The sequence below is a fragment of the Callorhinus ursinus genome, unplaced genomic scaffold (assembly GCF_003265705.2).
Source record: "Callorhinus ursinus isolate GAN/ISIS: 27379988/994484 unplaced genomic scaffold, GSC_fseal_2.0 scaffold35, whole genome shotgun sequence".
NCBI lineage: Eukaryota > Metazoa > Chordata > Mammalia > Carnivora > Otariidae > Callorhinus > Callorhinus ursinus.
This window is the reverse complement of record NW_027397097.1, coordinates 16,266,745-16,284,707: the sequence shown is the minus strand read 5'-3', so window position 1 is coordinate 16,284,707 and position 17,963 is coordinate 16,266,745. Positions and strand designations below refer to the sequence as shown.

The 17,963-nt window shown below is 34.8% G+C and overlaps 1 protein-coding gene across 1 annotated transcript in view; it reads right to left on the bottom strand.

Moving 5' to 3' along the window:
* The window catches only part of TMEM135 (transmembrane protein 135), a 300,182-nt gene that overhangs the window by 261,140 nt on the left and 21,079 nt on the right, over window positions 1–17,963 (bottom strand). Inside the window, exons 2-3 of the mRNA XM_025848397.2 lie at window positions 10,345–10,472; window positions 7,270–7,362 (exon numbers count right to left, since the gene is read on the bottom strand). Coding sequence (XP_025704182.1) covers window positions 7,270–7,362; window positions 10,345–10,472 — 221 coding nt within the window. The remainder of the gene's footprint in view (window positions 1–7,269; window positions 7,363–10,344; window positions 10,473–17,963) is intronic.

Below are 17,963 nucleotides of genomic sequence, written 5' to 3'. Positions count from 1 at the left end.
AGAGATCCTATGGCAAGCAGCCTCTAATACGGACCGAAACACATTTCCACATTTTACAAGGGATGGACATATTAACACTAAGAAGCTCTAAAGTTAAAGATATCTATTGTAGTCCTTAGAGCAAGCACTAGAAAAAGAAAAACAAAAAAATACTAGAAAATGGACTGAAAAAAAAATGTCTTCTTCCAGTTTCCAGTTTCTGTTCAAGTAGCTCAGAAGTCATCACTGAGTCTTAACATCAAGTAAAAAGCTGTGGAAGCTAGAAACACAACTCTTCTTAGATCCACAAGAGAAGCAAGGTCACCCTGCAAACTACTGCCTCCAAAACTGAAGAGACGATAAATAGATACAGAGAATCACAGTTTACCAGAGCAGAAACCAGCTGAAACCTCAAAGAGAATAAGAGCCAGGATAGGAAAACCTAAACTGAAAAATAGTAGGAGGCTCCGTGGGAGCCTTGTGAGTTTTACCTCTGGGAGCTTAACTAAGGTCCCACAGTAAATAACAGGGGGAAAGCCCCTTGCACTTCGAAGTAGCGGGAGAAAAAAAGGAACCATTTTTTTCTGACATAAGCCACAGCACTCAGTTCTTAACAAGGCCTGCCTTTGGTAGAAGCTAGTTAACAGAGCCTGATCTACTAGGGTATGATGAGAGCCCAACTGACGTGGGGAAGGGAAATACCCAACTCCGGCCAGCCTTAGAATTCCACATGGAAGAAAGCGAAATATCCAACTCCAGCACACTCTAACTATCCTGGCCCCACCTAAGAGGGAAAGAAAAACTGAGAAATACTTGTGAAGTTCACAGTCTAGAGACAGAGGCTCACTGAAAGACTGAGGCCTAACCACAATACTATAGAACAGTTTCCTGCCCTCCCCCACCCCCACACTTCACCCCCACATTACTAAAGGCTAGTTCAGCAATTCCTTTCACCTGGTGCATCATGTCCGGCTATCAAGAAAAGAATTACAAGGCACACCAAAATGCAAAAAACACAATCTGAAGAGACTGAGCAAGCATCATAATCAGCACAGCAGAGATGTTGGAATTATCAGACCAGGAATTTAAAATTAAAACAATGATTAATATGCTAAGGACCCTAATGGATAAAGTAGATAGCATGAAGGAACAGATGAGCAAGGTAAGCAGAGAGATGAAAATCCTAAGAACCACAAAGAAAAGGAACTACAGCAGAAATGAAGAATGCCTTTGACGTAATCACTAGTAGACTGGACACAGCTGAGGAAAGAATCTCTGAGCTAGAGGATCTATCACAAGAATCCTTGAAAACTGCAAACAAAAAGACCAGACACTGGGGAAAAAAAAACCAATACAGAATATCCAACACCTGTGCAACAACTGCAAAAGGTATAATAACATCCACATAACAGGAATAGATGAAGGAGCAGAAAGAATGAAACAGAAGAAATATTCAAAGCAATCACGACTGAGAACTTTCCTAAATCAATGTCAGACACCAAACCACAAATCAAGAAAACTCAGAAGACACCAAGCAGGATAAATGCCAAAAACAAAAACAAAAAGCGACACCTAGGAATATCTTACTAAAACTACAAAAAAATCAAACATAAAGAAAAACCCTGAAAGAAGCCAGAGGATAAAAAACACCTTACCTACAGAGGAACAAAGGTAATTGCATCCAACTTCTCCTGAGAAACCATGCAAACAAGAGAGTGGAGTGAAATATTTAGTGTTGAGAGGGGAAAAAAAAGAAAACACAAAAAACACCAACCTAGAATTCCATACCCTAAGAAACTATCCTTCAAAAGTGAAGGACAGGGGCACCTGGGTGGCTCAGTTGGTTAAGCGACTGCCTTCGGCTCAGGTCATGATCCTGGAGTCCCGGGATCGAGTCCTACATCGGGCTCCCTGAGTCTGCTTCTCCCTCTGACCCTCTTCCCTCTGATGCTCTCTATCTCTCATTCTCTCTCTCTCAAATAAATAAATAAAATCTTTAAAGAAAAAAAAAAGTGAAGGACAAAGATTTCACCGGATAAAAACTGAGAATACTTGTTGCCAGTGGACCTGCTCTGCAAGAAATGTTAAATGTTCTCTAAAGAGAAAGAAAACAATACAGATCAGAAACTCGCCTACACAAACAAAGGTGGAACATTAAAGAAAAAATAAGTGAAGGTAAAATAAAAAATTTTTTCTTATTCTTACTTGCTCTAACAGACAACAGTTCATTCAAAATAATAATGTAACAATGTAATAAAAGCAACAATGTAATTGTGTGTGCTTATGTATATATATATATATATATATATATATATATATGGTGTGTGTGTGTGTGTGTGATGCATGCTTATATATAAGTGAATGACAGCAATGATATAAGGGACAGGAAGAAGGAATTAGGAAGATAATTGTTACGGTAAGGTACACTCACTACCTATGAAGGGGTATAGTGTTATTTGAAAGCAGACTAGGATTAGTTGTAAATGTATATTATAAAACTAGGGCAACCACTAAAAAGTTAAAGAAAAAAAAGTATAACTGATATAATAAGAAAGGAGAGAAAATGGAACCACATAAAATATTCAGTTAAAACCACAAAAAGCAGAAGAGTAGAAGATAGAAAACGAAAACAAAGAACAAAGAGAAAATAGTAATGAATGTAGTAAATATTAATCCAAGTATATCAATAACTTTGAATGTCAGTAGTCTAACTATGCCAATTAAAACACAGAGATTGTCAGAGTTGATCAAAAACATGACCCAATTATATGTTGTCTACAAGAAATCACTATAAAGATACCTGCAGATTAAAATAAAAAAGCACATGAAGAAATGCTCTACAACATATACCATCAAGGAAATATAAATTAAAACAATGAGATCCTACCACATACCTCTTAGAATGGCCAGAATACAGAACACTGACAACGTTTAAATGCTGGTGAGGATGTGGAGCCACAGGAATTCCCATTCATCGCTGGAGGGTATGCAAACTGGTACAGCCACTTTGGATAACTGTTTGGCGGTTTCTTATAAAATTAAACATACTCTTAATATATGATACAGCAATCATACCCCTTGGTAATTACCCAAAGGGGCTGAAAACTTATATCCACACAAAAACCCATGCATGGATATTTATAGCAGTTTTACTCGTAACTGTCAAAACTTGGAAATAACAAGCTGTCCTTCAGTAGGGTAGAAGACAGCTCGTGGTGCATCCAGACAGTGGAATATTATTCAGCACTAAAAAGAAATAACCTATCAAGCCATGTACAGGCATGGACAAAACTTAAAGGCATATAACTAAGTAAAAAAAAGCCAATCTGAAAAGCTTACATACTGTATGATTTTAACTATATGACAGTCTGAAAAAGGTAAAACTGTAAGAGTAAAAAGGTGACTAGTTACCAGGGGCTAGGGGGAGGGTGGAATGAGTAGCCAAGCACAGAGGATTCGCAGGACAGTGAAATTACTCTGCGTGATACTGTAATGATCAAGACATGTCAATGTAAAAATTGGTGACTATGAATAAGGGCCATAGTCTAGCTGACAATAATGTCAATTGCTTGGTTTTATATTATACTACAGTTAAGTAAGATGCTATCATTGGAGGGAAACTGGGTTAAGGTTTCAAGTGTCTCTGTACTATTTGTGCAATTTTCCATGACTCTATAATCATGTCAAAGTTAACAGCAAAAAAAAAATATAATAAAACAGACCACATAGTGACAATCATAATAAAAATAACATAAAATCATATGGCAGAACTAAACCAAATATATCCGTTGTATAAATAAATGTATATGGACTGAACTTGTATATCAAAATAAAATGATTTTTTCAGATTGGCTCTCCAAATATAACCCAAGTTTATGTGGCATGTAAGATAGACCCATCAAGTGTTTCAGGAAGATAAAGACATACTAGGCAAATGCAAACAAGAAGAAAGATAACTAAAAATTTGGAACTCAAGCCAAAATACATTAAATGAAATAAAGAACATACTTTTTAATGCTAGAAATTGCACCTCAAATTAAAGATACAACCTAAAATCATATCCAATAGCATAGATCTTATGGCTATCTGCCAACCTCTGAACTCCCAATAAAAGACAATGCACTTTTTTTTCAAATGTTCAAAAAAAGTCACAAAATTGAGCATAAATTCAGCCACAAGGAAAACCTTATTGTTTTATACAGAGAAAATACCATGAACAACATTCTCAGATAATGCAATAAAACTGGAAATTAATAACAAAAGGGCCTTCCATCTTCTTAAGCTCTCTACTAAATAATTCTTATATTACAAGAGAAATACAAACTAAAATTGCAGAATTTCTAGAAAATGATGATAATGAAAGTACTACATATCAGAACCTATGGGCTATAAATAAAGCACTTATCAAAAGAAAATTCTGCCTTAAATACTTATATCAATAAAACTTAATGAAAAGAAATAAGCAACAAATGAAAAGGTTTCTAAAAGAAAAGCAAGTTAATCAAAAGAAAGTAGAAGGAAGGGGGAAAAAATAAAAACAAGAATTAAGAAACCAAAAAAGAGAAGTAATAAATAAGATGATTTGTTGGGGAAAAAAATCAACAAAATTACTAGCTAACTTAATAAAAAAGGGAAATGGCACAATCACACAAAATAAGTAACAAATTGAAAAATAACCATTGAAAACAAAATTCAATCAAATCATAAGACTACTCGGTACAACTCCATGTAAATATAACAATCTTTATAAAATAAATACTTTCTGGGAAATAGAACTTTCTAGCTATTAGAGAAGTTACTGAACGTCCTTATTAAGTGAGCTCAAAGTTTAAGTAGATCAATTCCATAGAGGAAACTGATAACTTCTCCTAAGAACTACCACCCCCAGAAGAGTCACCATGCCCAGGTTTTACAGAGAAATGGGCCAAATACTCAAAGGCCTGAAAATTCATGGCTACTTAAACCACTCCAGAGCAAGAAAAAAAGAAGGAAAACTTCTGAACTATTTTATGAAGTAAATGACACTCAAACCTGATAAAGAAAACATAAAGACACACACTCAAACACACAATTACTAGCTAATCCACAAATAATGGTATCATGATCAACTCAGGTTCACTCCAGCAAAGCAAGGACGGTGGAATGTCAAGAAATCCATTCAGCTCATTCCCTCAAAATAATAGGTTTATTGAAAAGATCTGGTGATTACCACTTTAATCACATATTCAAACTTAGAACTATGGACCTCCTGATGGCTTCAGCATCATCTATGATGTATATGCTTACCAAAAGTGTTCAATCATAATATAATCAAGTCTTCAGCCCAAACTTCAGTTTACAGGGAATACGTAAATTAAGCGAACCAATCAAACAACTCCCATGAGGAAAAAATTCAGACAAAACCAGAAAAGTTTTACACACAAGACAACTGGCCTGATCACATCAATAAATCAATGTCATGTGGGGAAAGTGGGAAGACTAAGCTAGATTAAAAGAAAATAAGGAAATATAACACTATACTAGAGTGTGGTTCAAAAAAAAAAAACAGCAATAAAAGCATTTTAGGACACTATGGACTAGATGGTATTAGGGAATGACTTTTAATTTTCTTACATGTGATAAAAGTATTGTAATCACACACAAAAAAAATCCTTATTTTAAAATATGTATGCTGAAGTATTTAGAAGTGTCATGATGTTTACAATGGTTCACACACCACACACATAACCACACATACATATAATCACTTACAAATAAGTAAAAACAGCAAAATGTTAACAACTGTTGACTCTAGGTGGTTACACATGTGTTCAATTTCAACATTTTCTGTTGAAAAGTAGGTAAATAACTTCAAAATGCTCTTATTACTCAAGGGCTAAAAATAAATCAGAGCAAACTTGGTTTAAACATCTTTAAAGTTTCACGTATGAGTTACATATTTTAAAATCATATTTCTAAAACAAGTGTTCACATTTTCAAATGAATCAGGAAGTTAACAATCAGAAGAATAACTTTCTCATTCCTTATGGGCAAAAACCAATAATAACAGTTAACACGTAACATTTACTATGTGTCAGGCACTGCTCTAAGCACTTTTACATACATTAATTCCTTTAACTGTCTGGACAGCCATGTGACTAGATTATCACTGTCTCCGTTTTCAGGTAAGGAATAAGCCATAACACAGTTAAGTGACAGAGTCAGCTGCCCCCAGAAAATACAGCTCCAGAATCCACATTCCTAATACACAATACTATTCTATATGGTACTATTAGGTGAGATAACCTATGTTTCTAGCAATACTGACTTGATGATGCTGGAGTAATAATATCCCTTGATTTTAGTAATATTAATAATTAATAATCCATCCATAATCCAATATTAATAATCCAATCATATTATGATACAAGCAAAGAACCAAAAGTTTAGACACCAAAAATTTAGACACCATTACATTACTTAAACAAGGGGCATTAAAAGTGACTTCAGGTGGTTTAAGTAAATATTTGGTTATCTGATAAAATCTATCTATACTCTTACTATGGGATCAGTGATTATAATGAATATCTTCATAAGCTGGATGATGACCCAATCTCAGTTAATACATGACCCCTTGATTAAAACATGACCCCATCTTGACTCTCTCGGATAAAGATGGAACCAAAGCAGTTCCCAGTGATGAAAATAATTATTTACAAGATGGTAAAATTCTTTTAGAAAAGCAAAAGCTTTACCTTCAACTATTTACCTGACTGAATAATTTACATAACAATTTATAGCATTTTATAGAAATCTTATTATGTCACGTGAAACATTTTCTGGTTTATATAAATGAAAATTTTTTTTAAATGAGAAGATACCTTAAAAATAATAATTGATTTAACAGAGGTCACTCAATGAGCTTGAAGCAAATTACAGATGTAGATGACAAGAGAAAACTACCATTAATTTTCTTAGGTGGGATAGTGGTATTGTGGTTATGGAAAAGATCTTTAATTAGATTTGTGCATGCCATGTCTTAGGCACATTCAAGAACTCTCTAATATTTTAGTAAACAAAGGCCAAATGGTATTATTCTATAAAGTCAACCTTTATATTTTTACAGGCTTAATAAACATAAATAATATTAAGACAAAATTAAATTTTCCATCAAATATTTGCAAGTCTAAAAACATATGTGAAAATATTTTTCATCCCTGGACTACAATAAATAGTAAGTTAAAAAAAACTTACTTGGGATGGAGGACAGTAAATCAGTTCTATTAAATATGTAGATATATAAAACTTTACCTGCTTTTCCTTTCAATTAGAATGGCCACATAAGAGGCTGGCAAAGCGGCACCAAAGCCAGGACTCCAAGAGTAGAATTTTCCAAGTATCTTCCTGAAATTCAAATTTGGAATGTTTGTATGAAATTTCTATTTGGTTATTTCAGTTATTACGAATAGAAATTCCCCCTTCTCAGTCCACCCTCTACCTAATGTCCCACAGTACCTCAAATTCAACATGTCCATAACCAAAGTCATTAGCTCTCTTCTCTATCCTCATGAATTTACTTTCTCCCCTCTATTTTCCTAGGTGAATGGGATCAACACCTACCTACCCACTCATGTGTGACACTGAGACATCCTTAGCTTCTCCTTTTCCTTTTCCCCACACATTAAATCGTTCCCTTAAATTTTTCCATACACAACTTCTCTCTCAAATTCCTCTCCAACCTGCCACCCCTGCCTCAGTTAAGTCCCTCACCATCTCCTATTCTAGTTATAACAGCAAACTAATAGGTATCTCTCCTTCCAATAATTTAGTCAGTCATATTCATTCACACATTCCCTGGATCCAATGTTACTCACTATGCAAATCCTCTATGTTCTTCAGTTGCCTTATCTATCAAATGGGAACAATAACAGTACCTATCTCATAACGTTATGAGAACTACATGAGGTATTTCCTAGCACCATGCACGGCACATAGAAAGTGTGAGGAAAATGTTAGCTGTTATGATTACTATTACTACTATTATTATTACTACTACTATTTTTTAACACATGTTAAATATTCAACAAATGTCTTCCCTTCTTTGCTTCTACAACCCTTGATAACTTTTCCTTACAGTACTTACATATTTTATATTTTTTAGTTTTGTGTGTGTGTATATATTATTTTTCACTTACTAGAATATGTCCCTTGAAAATAAGAACCTACAAAGTGTCTCACACATTATAAATGGCCATTAGCTGATTGGGTTTTTAAAGAGACAGAAAAGGGGTGACTGGGTGGCTCAGTCGGTTAAGCATCTGCCTTCAGCTCAGGTCATGATCCCAGAGTTCTGGGATCAAGCCCCCCATCAGGCTCCCTGCTCTATGGGGTGTCTGCTTCTCCTTCTCCCTCTCCCTCTGCAGCTCCCCCTGCTTATGCTCTCTCACCCTCTCTCTCTCTCTCAAATAACTACATAAAAATCTTAAAAAAAAAAAAGACCAAAAAAGATATTTGGAAACATCAGAAAGATTATTTTTTTCCTTTCAAAGATTACATGTTCCTAAGAAAGGGAGAAGCAGCACACAGAATTTGCAAAAAGTGATCTGAACAAAGTTGGCCGACTGCTAAATAACACATTATAGGAAAAATATATGTATATACACATAAGGATTAAGAATCACTGATGAAATGGTATTTTTTTCCCTTCTAACTGAAGCTTAGCTTTAGAAGAATTAGAAAACCAACAGAGCATATATAACGTGGGTATTTCTAAAATGAACATCAGAAAACCCTCGGCCTGAGAAAACCGGAAGTGATTTTCCCTCCAACATAAAATCTATAAAGGCCTTAAGAAGTTACTGAATGTAGGGCGCCTGGGTGGCTCAGTTGGTTGAGCGACTGCCTTCGGCTCAGGTCATGATCCTGGAGTCCCGGGATCGAGTCCCGCATCGGGCTCCCTGCTCAGCGGGGGGTCTGCTTCTCCCTCTGACCCTGCCCCCTCTCGTGCTCTCTCTCATTCCCACTCTCAAATAAATAAATAAAGTTTTTAAAAAAAAAAAAAAAAAAGAAGTTACTGAATGTAAAAATTAAACAAAAAGGGGCGCCTGGATGGCTCAGTTCGTTAAGCAACTGCCTTCGGCTCAGGTCATGATCCTGGAGTCCCAGGATCAAGTCCTGCATCGGGCTCCCTGCTCAGCGGGGAGCCTGCCTCTCCCTCAGACTCTCCCCCCCTCATGTGCTCTCTCTCTCATTCTCTCTCTCAAATAAATAAATAAAATCTTTTAAAAAAATTAAACAAAAATAACTCAAGGAGTCAGTTATAGGAGGAACACAGATGTTATTATAAGGATTGTTAACTACAAACCCCATAAGTGTTTTGCATTTCCACAAGTTAACCAAACAGGTTCTCAGAACATAAATAAATATGCCACAATAGCAATTTATGATTATTGCAGTATTTTAAGACCTAATTATCTTATAACTTTATTTTTAGTGTGTGAGCAAGTATTAGAAACTTTCCAGAGAACATATGATAGAGTTTCTTACACACGTTTTCAAGTCAAGTTTAAAGGCATGATTTTCAATAGTATAAACCTTATCAATTATTTTCTACATAATTTAAAAGTTTATAAATATTAATGTATTGAGGGAAAAAAACTGTAAAAGACATATGAAAATTATCTTTTTAACTGTAGTTAATGTATACCTACAGAACTACTCTGAGCAACACTAATGTGAGAAAAATATAAATTTAGTATTTTAGTTTGACCATTTCAACAAAAACACTAGTTTGGATTTTCAACAATCACTATGGAAAAAGTTAAGTAAATATATAATAAACATGTTAGGTATATCATAGAACTAAAAACTGAACTCCAACTGTATCTAAATCATAGGAAGCATGTGACACAGGTAATCGAAAGACCTAATCAGGACCAAAAGTTTCATCAATAGGATATGCCAGAAGTTAATTTACTGTTTTACATATAAACACGAGCATTTTTTAGTCCTTCTGAAGTCTATTCACTGCATGTGGACCTCACCTATATCATGATGGGTGCTTTGAATTCCTGATCCATGAAATTGAAAGGCTAAGAAAGCATTATCAACAACTTGGGTAAATATAGTAGGCCTCAGAAAATGCACGATATACCAAAACACTTTTGCTATATAATCACTGCAATAATTTAAAGTTTATATTACATCTTTAGGCCAAGAGGCCCACAACTCCTCGTTTAACAAGCTTTCTTTGAGATAAATAAATGTCTTTGATGGAGAAAAAAATACACAAGCAGTGACCTGCACAACATTTATAAAAACATCCGTTTGTTTCAGTTTCAACAAAGGAATCTGCATTAATCTCCAGTGGTGATTATGAGTACCAACCTTAAAATGCAAAAGAAAGCCATATACAAGGCCCCATTAGCAGTCAGAAATGAAGCAGATTGTAGGATCTCAGGGAGTAGTTTGTGTAAATAATAGTCTAATTTTCGTTTCCGGAGAATTGCTGCAATCTGGAAAGAGAAAGGCTTTTTTGTTTAATTCAACCAATTTTTCCCACTTAAATTAGCTCTTAGGTAAAAGGTACTGAATAATAGCATATATTTTTTAAAAATAAAGTAAAAACTGGTATTTTACTAGTTCCTCTATAAAAATACAATTTCTGGGATAGAAAAGAAGACACTTAAATTTACTGAAGATATAATGGGTAAATTATACACCAAGAAATTACAACATGGATCATAAAGAATAACTTCCAAATGGTAAATATTTGTAATACCTTGAAAACAGTTTTAAACTGAATAATGGAATACATTTTTAAATGGAAAAAAAAAACCACAATTCAAACAGAAATTGAATGCCAAAACAAAAATATTTTACAGATATTATCAGCCTGGATATTAGAAAAACTCAGGTGACAGAAACCAAAGAAATTCATTCAGCTATTCAAACGTGACTACTGTGTGACAAAACCATGCTATGAATACAAAAAGTAAAAAATAAAATTAATGATTTCTGGCCCACTGGAGTACATTAAAAAAAAAAAAGGCCTGAAAAACAAAGATTGAGAATCTAGTCTATTATGGGTTGGTACCACAATGTTACCAGAACACGGAAACAGGAACAAGTTCCTATGCAGGGGATGTATACAGAATCCTGTACAGAAGTTTGTCACAAAAATATTTCATAAAGATAGCACCCGATGAGCCTTCATGACTTATCTTTTAAATTTAGATTGAAAACATATTTGTTTTTAGTGTTTTTTGTATGTGAACTCTGAATTTAAAAGAAAGGTTTTAAGACTAAAAAAAACAAAAAAAGCTCTGAAATAAGTTAACAATGATATTTAAAAATCAAGACCTAAGTCTTTAAGTATTTATTGAGTACACTATTAATATTATAGGATATAAACAGAATATGAATTATAACATGTATAAGATATGGATAAAGATATTCAAGAATGATTGTTAACAATATAATACAAAGTACGTTGGAAGTTTATCAAAGAGTTAATTTAATATAGGTGTAGGCAGCAGTTTCATTGCAAAAGGGATATGAGCTATTTTTGGAAAAACAGAATTTTCAGAGGCCACAGGGAAAAATATTTTTCCATCATGATAAAACAATGTATCAAAGGAACAAAAGTTAAAACCACATAAGTAGGGAATAAGGTAGGAGGTGTAAGAAAGGGCAGGACTGACTTGAAAGAAGACTAGAAAACTCTCTATTCACTCCCACATATCAATTTTCCTAAGGTCCATCAACAAATCCAATGGCCTCATCTCAGTTCTTTTCTTACTCGACCCCTCTCAAACCTCTGAAACTGACCATCTCCTACTTCATTCAATTAAACAAATTGTTATTAAGAATTATGCCATACACAGGAAAACAAATGAATATCTAACCTCTGCCATCAAGGAACATAAAATCTTGATAGGGAAACAGACACATAAACAAGAAACTCTAATATGGTGTAATGCGAGACCAGAGAAAAAAGAAACTGCTATAGAAATACATATTAGGGAATGACTAAAAGGAGATGGGACTGGGCAGGTGATGATGTCTGAAAGATATCACTGAATTTTCTAAGACAAATCTTGACAAATAGGTGGAATTTTGACCAGAGAGGTTTCTATAGTTTCCGTGACAATGCATTCTTTTCCTTTTCCCATTATATCTCTAAATCCTTTTCCTTCGTTAGCATTTCTTCCTCAGATTGCTACTCATTCCAATGTGCTCTCTCCCATGGCATCATCTACCATCTCAAAGTAGGAATTATAATTCCAACCTCATCCCTAAATTCTTAATCCATCCTTCTAATATCTACTGGACGTATCAAGAAATATGTACCACAGGTATTTAAAAAATCAGCATGTCCAAAGTAGAACTCATTATATTTCTCCAAAATGCTTTTACTTATGAGTTTCCCACCTTATTACATCCACCCAATTACTCAGGAACAAAACACTGGTGTCATTTTCAATCACTCCCTGATCCTCAACCATCTCATCAGTTTTTTTTTTCTTTTTAAAGACTTTTTAAGTTAATCTCCACACCCAACGTGGGGCTCAAACCTACAGTCCTGTGATCGAGTCACAAACTGCACCAACTAAGCCAGCTAGGCATCCCAACCATACCATCAGTTCTAATGGTCTCCTAGTATCTTCAGGTTTTGGAATGTAATGTCTCTTTCATTTTAGACTTAATAGTGGGCAGAATCTGCTACTCTGTTATATATTCAAGTAGATACCAAAAAAGAAAACCACCCCCCACCAAAAAACAAGTCCCACTGTTCCTAGAAAGGAAGAAACAAAATTATCCCTGTTTGCAAATAACCTGATTGTCTAACATAGAAAAACAGAAAATCCCAAACAATATACAAAATAAAAACAAACCAACAAAACCCAACCTCCTAGAATTAATAAGGCAGTTCAGCAAGGGCACAGGACACAGATAAACATACAAAAATCATTTGTAGGGGGTGCATGGATGGCTCAGTCAGTTAGGCGTCTGCCTTCAGTTTAGGTGATGACCTCCAGGTCCTGAGATTAAGCCCCACATTGGGCTTCCTGCTCAGTGGGGAGTCCGCTTCTCTCTCTCTCTCCCTCTGCCCCTCCCCACTGCTTGTTCCCTCTCTCTCGCAAATAAATTCTTTTTTTAAGAAACATCATCTGTATTTCTATATAAGAACAATCACCGTATGGATACCAAAATTAAAAATACAGTAGCATTTATAAATCATCAAAAAAATAAAACACTTAGAGAAAAAAAAATCTACCTGTATAGGATTTGTATGCTGAAAACTACATGCTGATGAAAGAGAGCAAAGACAGAGTAAATAAATGTTTTGGACTACAAGACTCAGCATGTCAATTCTCCCCAAAGTGACACAATTTCTATCACAATCTCTGAAAGATTTCTGCAGATAGATATAGGCAAGATTATCCTGAAATTTTTACAGAAAAACAAAGAGATTATAAGAACTAAAACAACTTTGAAAAAGAGAATAAAGTGAATCAGTCTACCCAATTTTAAAACTTATTATATTCATAGAGCAATTGGGCTTTGTGTTATTGGCAGAGAAATACACAAATAGGTTAATGAAACAGAACAGAGAACCTAGAAATAGACCCACACAAATACTTCCAACTAAAAACTTTTCAACAAATGGTGCCAGAGCAACCGGATATCCACAGGACAGACAATAAAAAATAAAAATGAGGGCGCCTGGGTGGCACAGTTGGTTGGGAGACTGCCTTCGGCTCGGGTCATGATCCTGGAGTCCCCGGATCGAGTCCCGCATCGGGCTCCTTGCTCAGCGGGGAGTCTGCATCTCCCTCTGACCCTCTTCCCTCTCGTGCTCTCTATCTCTCATTCTCTCTCTCTCTCAAATAAATAAATAAAAATCTTTAAAAAAAATAAAAAATAAAATAAAAATGAAAAACAACCTTAACCTAAGTCTCAAAATTCACACAAAATTTAGTTCAAAATGCATTATAGACATAAATGTAAAACATAACACTACAAAAGTTTAAGGAAAAAAAATCAGAGAAAATCTTAGGGATTTAAGGCTAGGCAAAGAGTTCTTAGACATGAGACCAAAAGCATAATGCATAAAAGGAAAATCTGTACACTACACTTCACAATTAAAACTTTTTCTCTTTGAAAGATGTGTTAAGAATATAAAAAGCCTGGCTATAGAATGGGAGAGAATACTTGTAAACTACATAGTACCTAGAATATATAAGGAAATCTCAAAACTCAACAGTAAAAAAGTAATGCAATTAAAAAGTGGCAAAGATATGAACAGACATTTCATTGAAGATGCGCAAATGGCAGACAAGCACACTAGCCATTAAGGAAATGCAAATTAAAACTACAATGAGCTATCACTACACAAACATCAGAATGGGTAAAATTTAAAAATACTGGAAACATCAAATTCTGGCAAGAAGGCAGAGAAACTGGATCACTCATGCATTACTAGGGAGAATGCAAAGTGGTACAGTCATTCTGGAAAGCAGTTTGACAGCTTCCTGAAAAAATAAACAAGCAACTATCATATGACCCAGCAACAACAGTCCCGGGTGTTTATCCTAGAGAAATAAAAATGTATGTTCACACAAAATCTGGGCACAAATGTTTAAAGCAGTTTTTTTATATAGTAGTCAAAAACCAGAAACAACCCAAATGTCTTTCAAGAAGTGAATGGTTAAAAAAAATGGTGGAGTGTCCATACAAGAGAATAGTACTTACTATGAAAAAGAATAAATGAATGATACATGAAAAAATCTTGATGAATCTCCTAGAAAATATGAGGAGTAAAAAAGCCGATCCCAAAACACTGTATAATGCATGATTTCATTTATGTAACATTCTTGAAATGACAAAATTATGGAAATGAAGAATAAAGTAATGTTGGCCAGGTATGTGGGAGGGAAGTGGGTACTGCTATAAAAGGGCAACCTCAGGGATCCTTTTGGTGATGGAGACGTTCTGTATCTTGACTATATCAATGGTAATATTTTGGTTGTGATATTTTACTATCATTCTGCAAGATGATACCACTGGGAGAAACCAAATAAAAAATACAGGAAATCTCTCTCCATTATTTCTTTCAACTGCATGAGAATCTACAATCATCTCAAAATAAAAAGTTCAATTAAAAAAAGCAGTTATCCACATGGTCAATAGGTAAACAAAATATGCTCATCATCATTAGTCTTCATTGAACAAAGAATTAGTACTACACACACATAAGAATGACTAAAATAAAAAGAACTGATAATGCAAAGTATTGATGCAAATGAAAAAACTGGAACTTTCACACATAGTTGGTGGGAATATAAAACTGAAGAGTTTCTTTACTATCTAATGAAATTAAATGTATACTTACTCTATGATCCAGCAATTCCTCTCCTAGGTATGTATACTCAGAAGAAATAAGTGCTTATTTCCACCAAAAGTCATATTCATAGCACTATTTGTAATTACAAATACTGCCAGAAACTACCCATTAACAATGAAGTGGATAAGTTATATATATTTTCATTACTGGTATACCAAACTGTACAGCCTATTGTGAGAAACAGGGATAATCTTACACAAAATGTGAGAAATAACCTAGGACCTTATTATCACTGTGCTCTAATCCAGAGCTTCCAACCAGGGTTTACAAGTGGCCAAAATACTGATCCTCCCAACAGTTTGGGTAGTCAGGCCTAGTAGGTAACAGAGCCCAGTAATAAACATCTCAGTTTTCCCTAGTGTGGCACACAATTATTATCATTCCTAGGTATGCTACAGTGTTAAAAAAGGTTAGGAAACACTGATCTCACCAAATAATGTGACAGTAATTGTACATACCATGCAGTAAGAGCACGTGTACATAAAAACATTATCAGACATCCACAGGCACCTTCATAAACATATTTTTACAGCAAAAATATGTTGTAATGTTCAGTTTGACCAAGAAATTCCACACTAATTAATCTCTTATGAATTTTCCAAATACACTTATATTTAGCTAAATACAGGTACATAATAGCACTATGATTAAAATATAAGCCTTTACCTATTTTAGTTATATAATCTAGTTTTAGAAGACTATTTAATGACCAGGAAAAAATAAATCCAAATATTTACAGTGAAAATGCAGACTACAAAACAGTATTTTTTAATGAACATACAGAACAAATATGAGAATGTTGTGTATTGGTTATCTCTGATTATGGCAAAAGATTATTTTAATCTTCTTTTTGCTTTAGGAGTATTTTCCAGACATTCTACAATAAGCCTATGATGTATGTGTAAAATTGGTGGGAGATGAACAAGTATGAGAAAATGGGGATTATTATAGAAAAAAGAATCTGAACAAGAGATAGAAATAAATACCATGATGGTGTACAAAGTAATCATGAGATAATCATGAGATACAATTTTTAATTTTAGCTCTACAACTAACTGCCATGAAAGATCCTTGTTTAGATGTAATTCTTTAGATTTCAGTTTCCTCATTTATTAAAGAGATTGAACTAAATGACACAGGAGTGACATCAGCCAAAGAGCAGAATAGCAGTTTCTAGCACTCAACCCCTTGCAGAAACATCAATTTGAATAACTACCCATGCATGAAAATACCTTCACAAAAGCTAAGGATTCCAGGTGAGAGATTACAACACCTGGATGGAACACAGAAATAAGAAGACACATTGAAAAGGGTAGGAAAGACAATCTCATATTCTGCGTATTACCTGACCTCCGAGTCCAAGCAACCCAGTGTGGAGAGAGACACCCACCCAATAAAAGAAGAGTGAAGTGAGCATCCAACTTCACCACAAATCTTGGAACCAGGCCTGCCCTAGTGAAGTCAGGCACAAGGCCAACCCACACAAACTATAGACTCAGACTCAAGACCCATCCCAGCACTAGGCTAACTCCCAAGAAACCAGGCTCTAAAGTTGTTCCAGGGACCCAAGCTTCAGGCCCAACACCAACGTCCAAGCCACAAGGCCTGCCCCCATAGGCCCAAGCACAAGGCCCACACCAGTGAACCTAGGCTCTAGATTCACCCCTAAACACCAGACCAACCTGCTTGAAGGCTCCAATAGCAAACCCATGCACACACTTGACCAAAAAACCTACCCAAAATCTCTGGACAGTCTGCACGGTGAAGGGCTTTCACTGCAGGAGCCAGAGTTTGGAGACTGGAAATGATGCCTACTTCTTCAAATGCACACACACCAAAACGAAGCCACAAGGAATACAAATAATCAGGAAAACAAAGAAACAAAATAAAACACCAGTATCCAACCCTAAAAAAATAGAGCTATGAACTGCCAAGGAATTCAAAACTGTCATCTTAAAAAACCTCAGTAAACTACAATAGAACACAGACAACTAAACAAAATCAGGAAAATAATATGTGACCAAAATGAGTTCAACAAAGATGAAAACTACAGAAAGAAAGAAAGAAAGAAAGAAAGAAAGAAAGAAAGAAAGAAAGAAAGAAAGAAAAAGAAAGAAAGAAAAAGAAAGAAAGAAAGAAAGAAAGAAAGAAAGAACAAAAGAAAGAAAGGAGGGAAGGAAGAGAGGAGGGACGGAGGGGAAACAGAAAAAAATTCTGGAGCTGAAGAAAATGACAAAACTAAAAAAAATTCCATAGTTAACTTTACAACAGACTAGGTCGAGCTGAAGAAAGAACAATGAGGTCAAAGACAGGTCATTTGAAATTACCCAGCTGGAGAAACAAAAAGAAAAATATTGAAAAAGAATGAAAAAAGTCTATGACAATTACAGAAAACAAGTCAAATAAATAAGCATTTGGGAATCCCAGAACGAGTAAAGAGAAAAAAAAAACAGAAATCTTACTTAAGGAAACAATGACTGAAAACTTCCCTAATTTAGAGAAGGAAACAGACATTCAGAACTATGTAGCCCAAAGAACCCCAACTATATTAACTATAAAGAGATTTTCACCTAGATGTATCAATCAAATTCTCAAA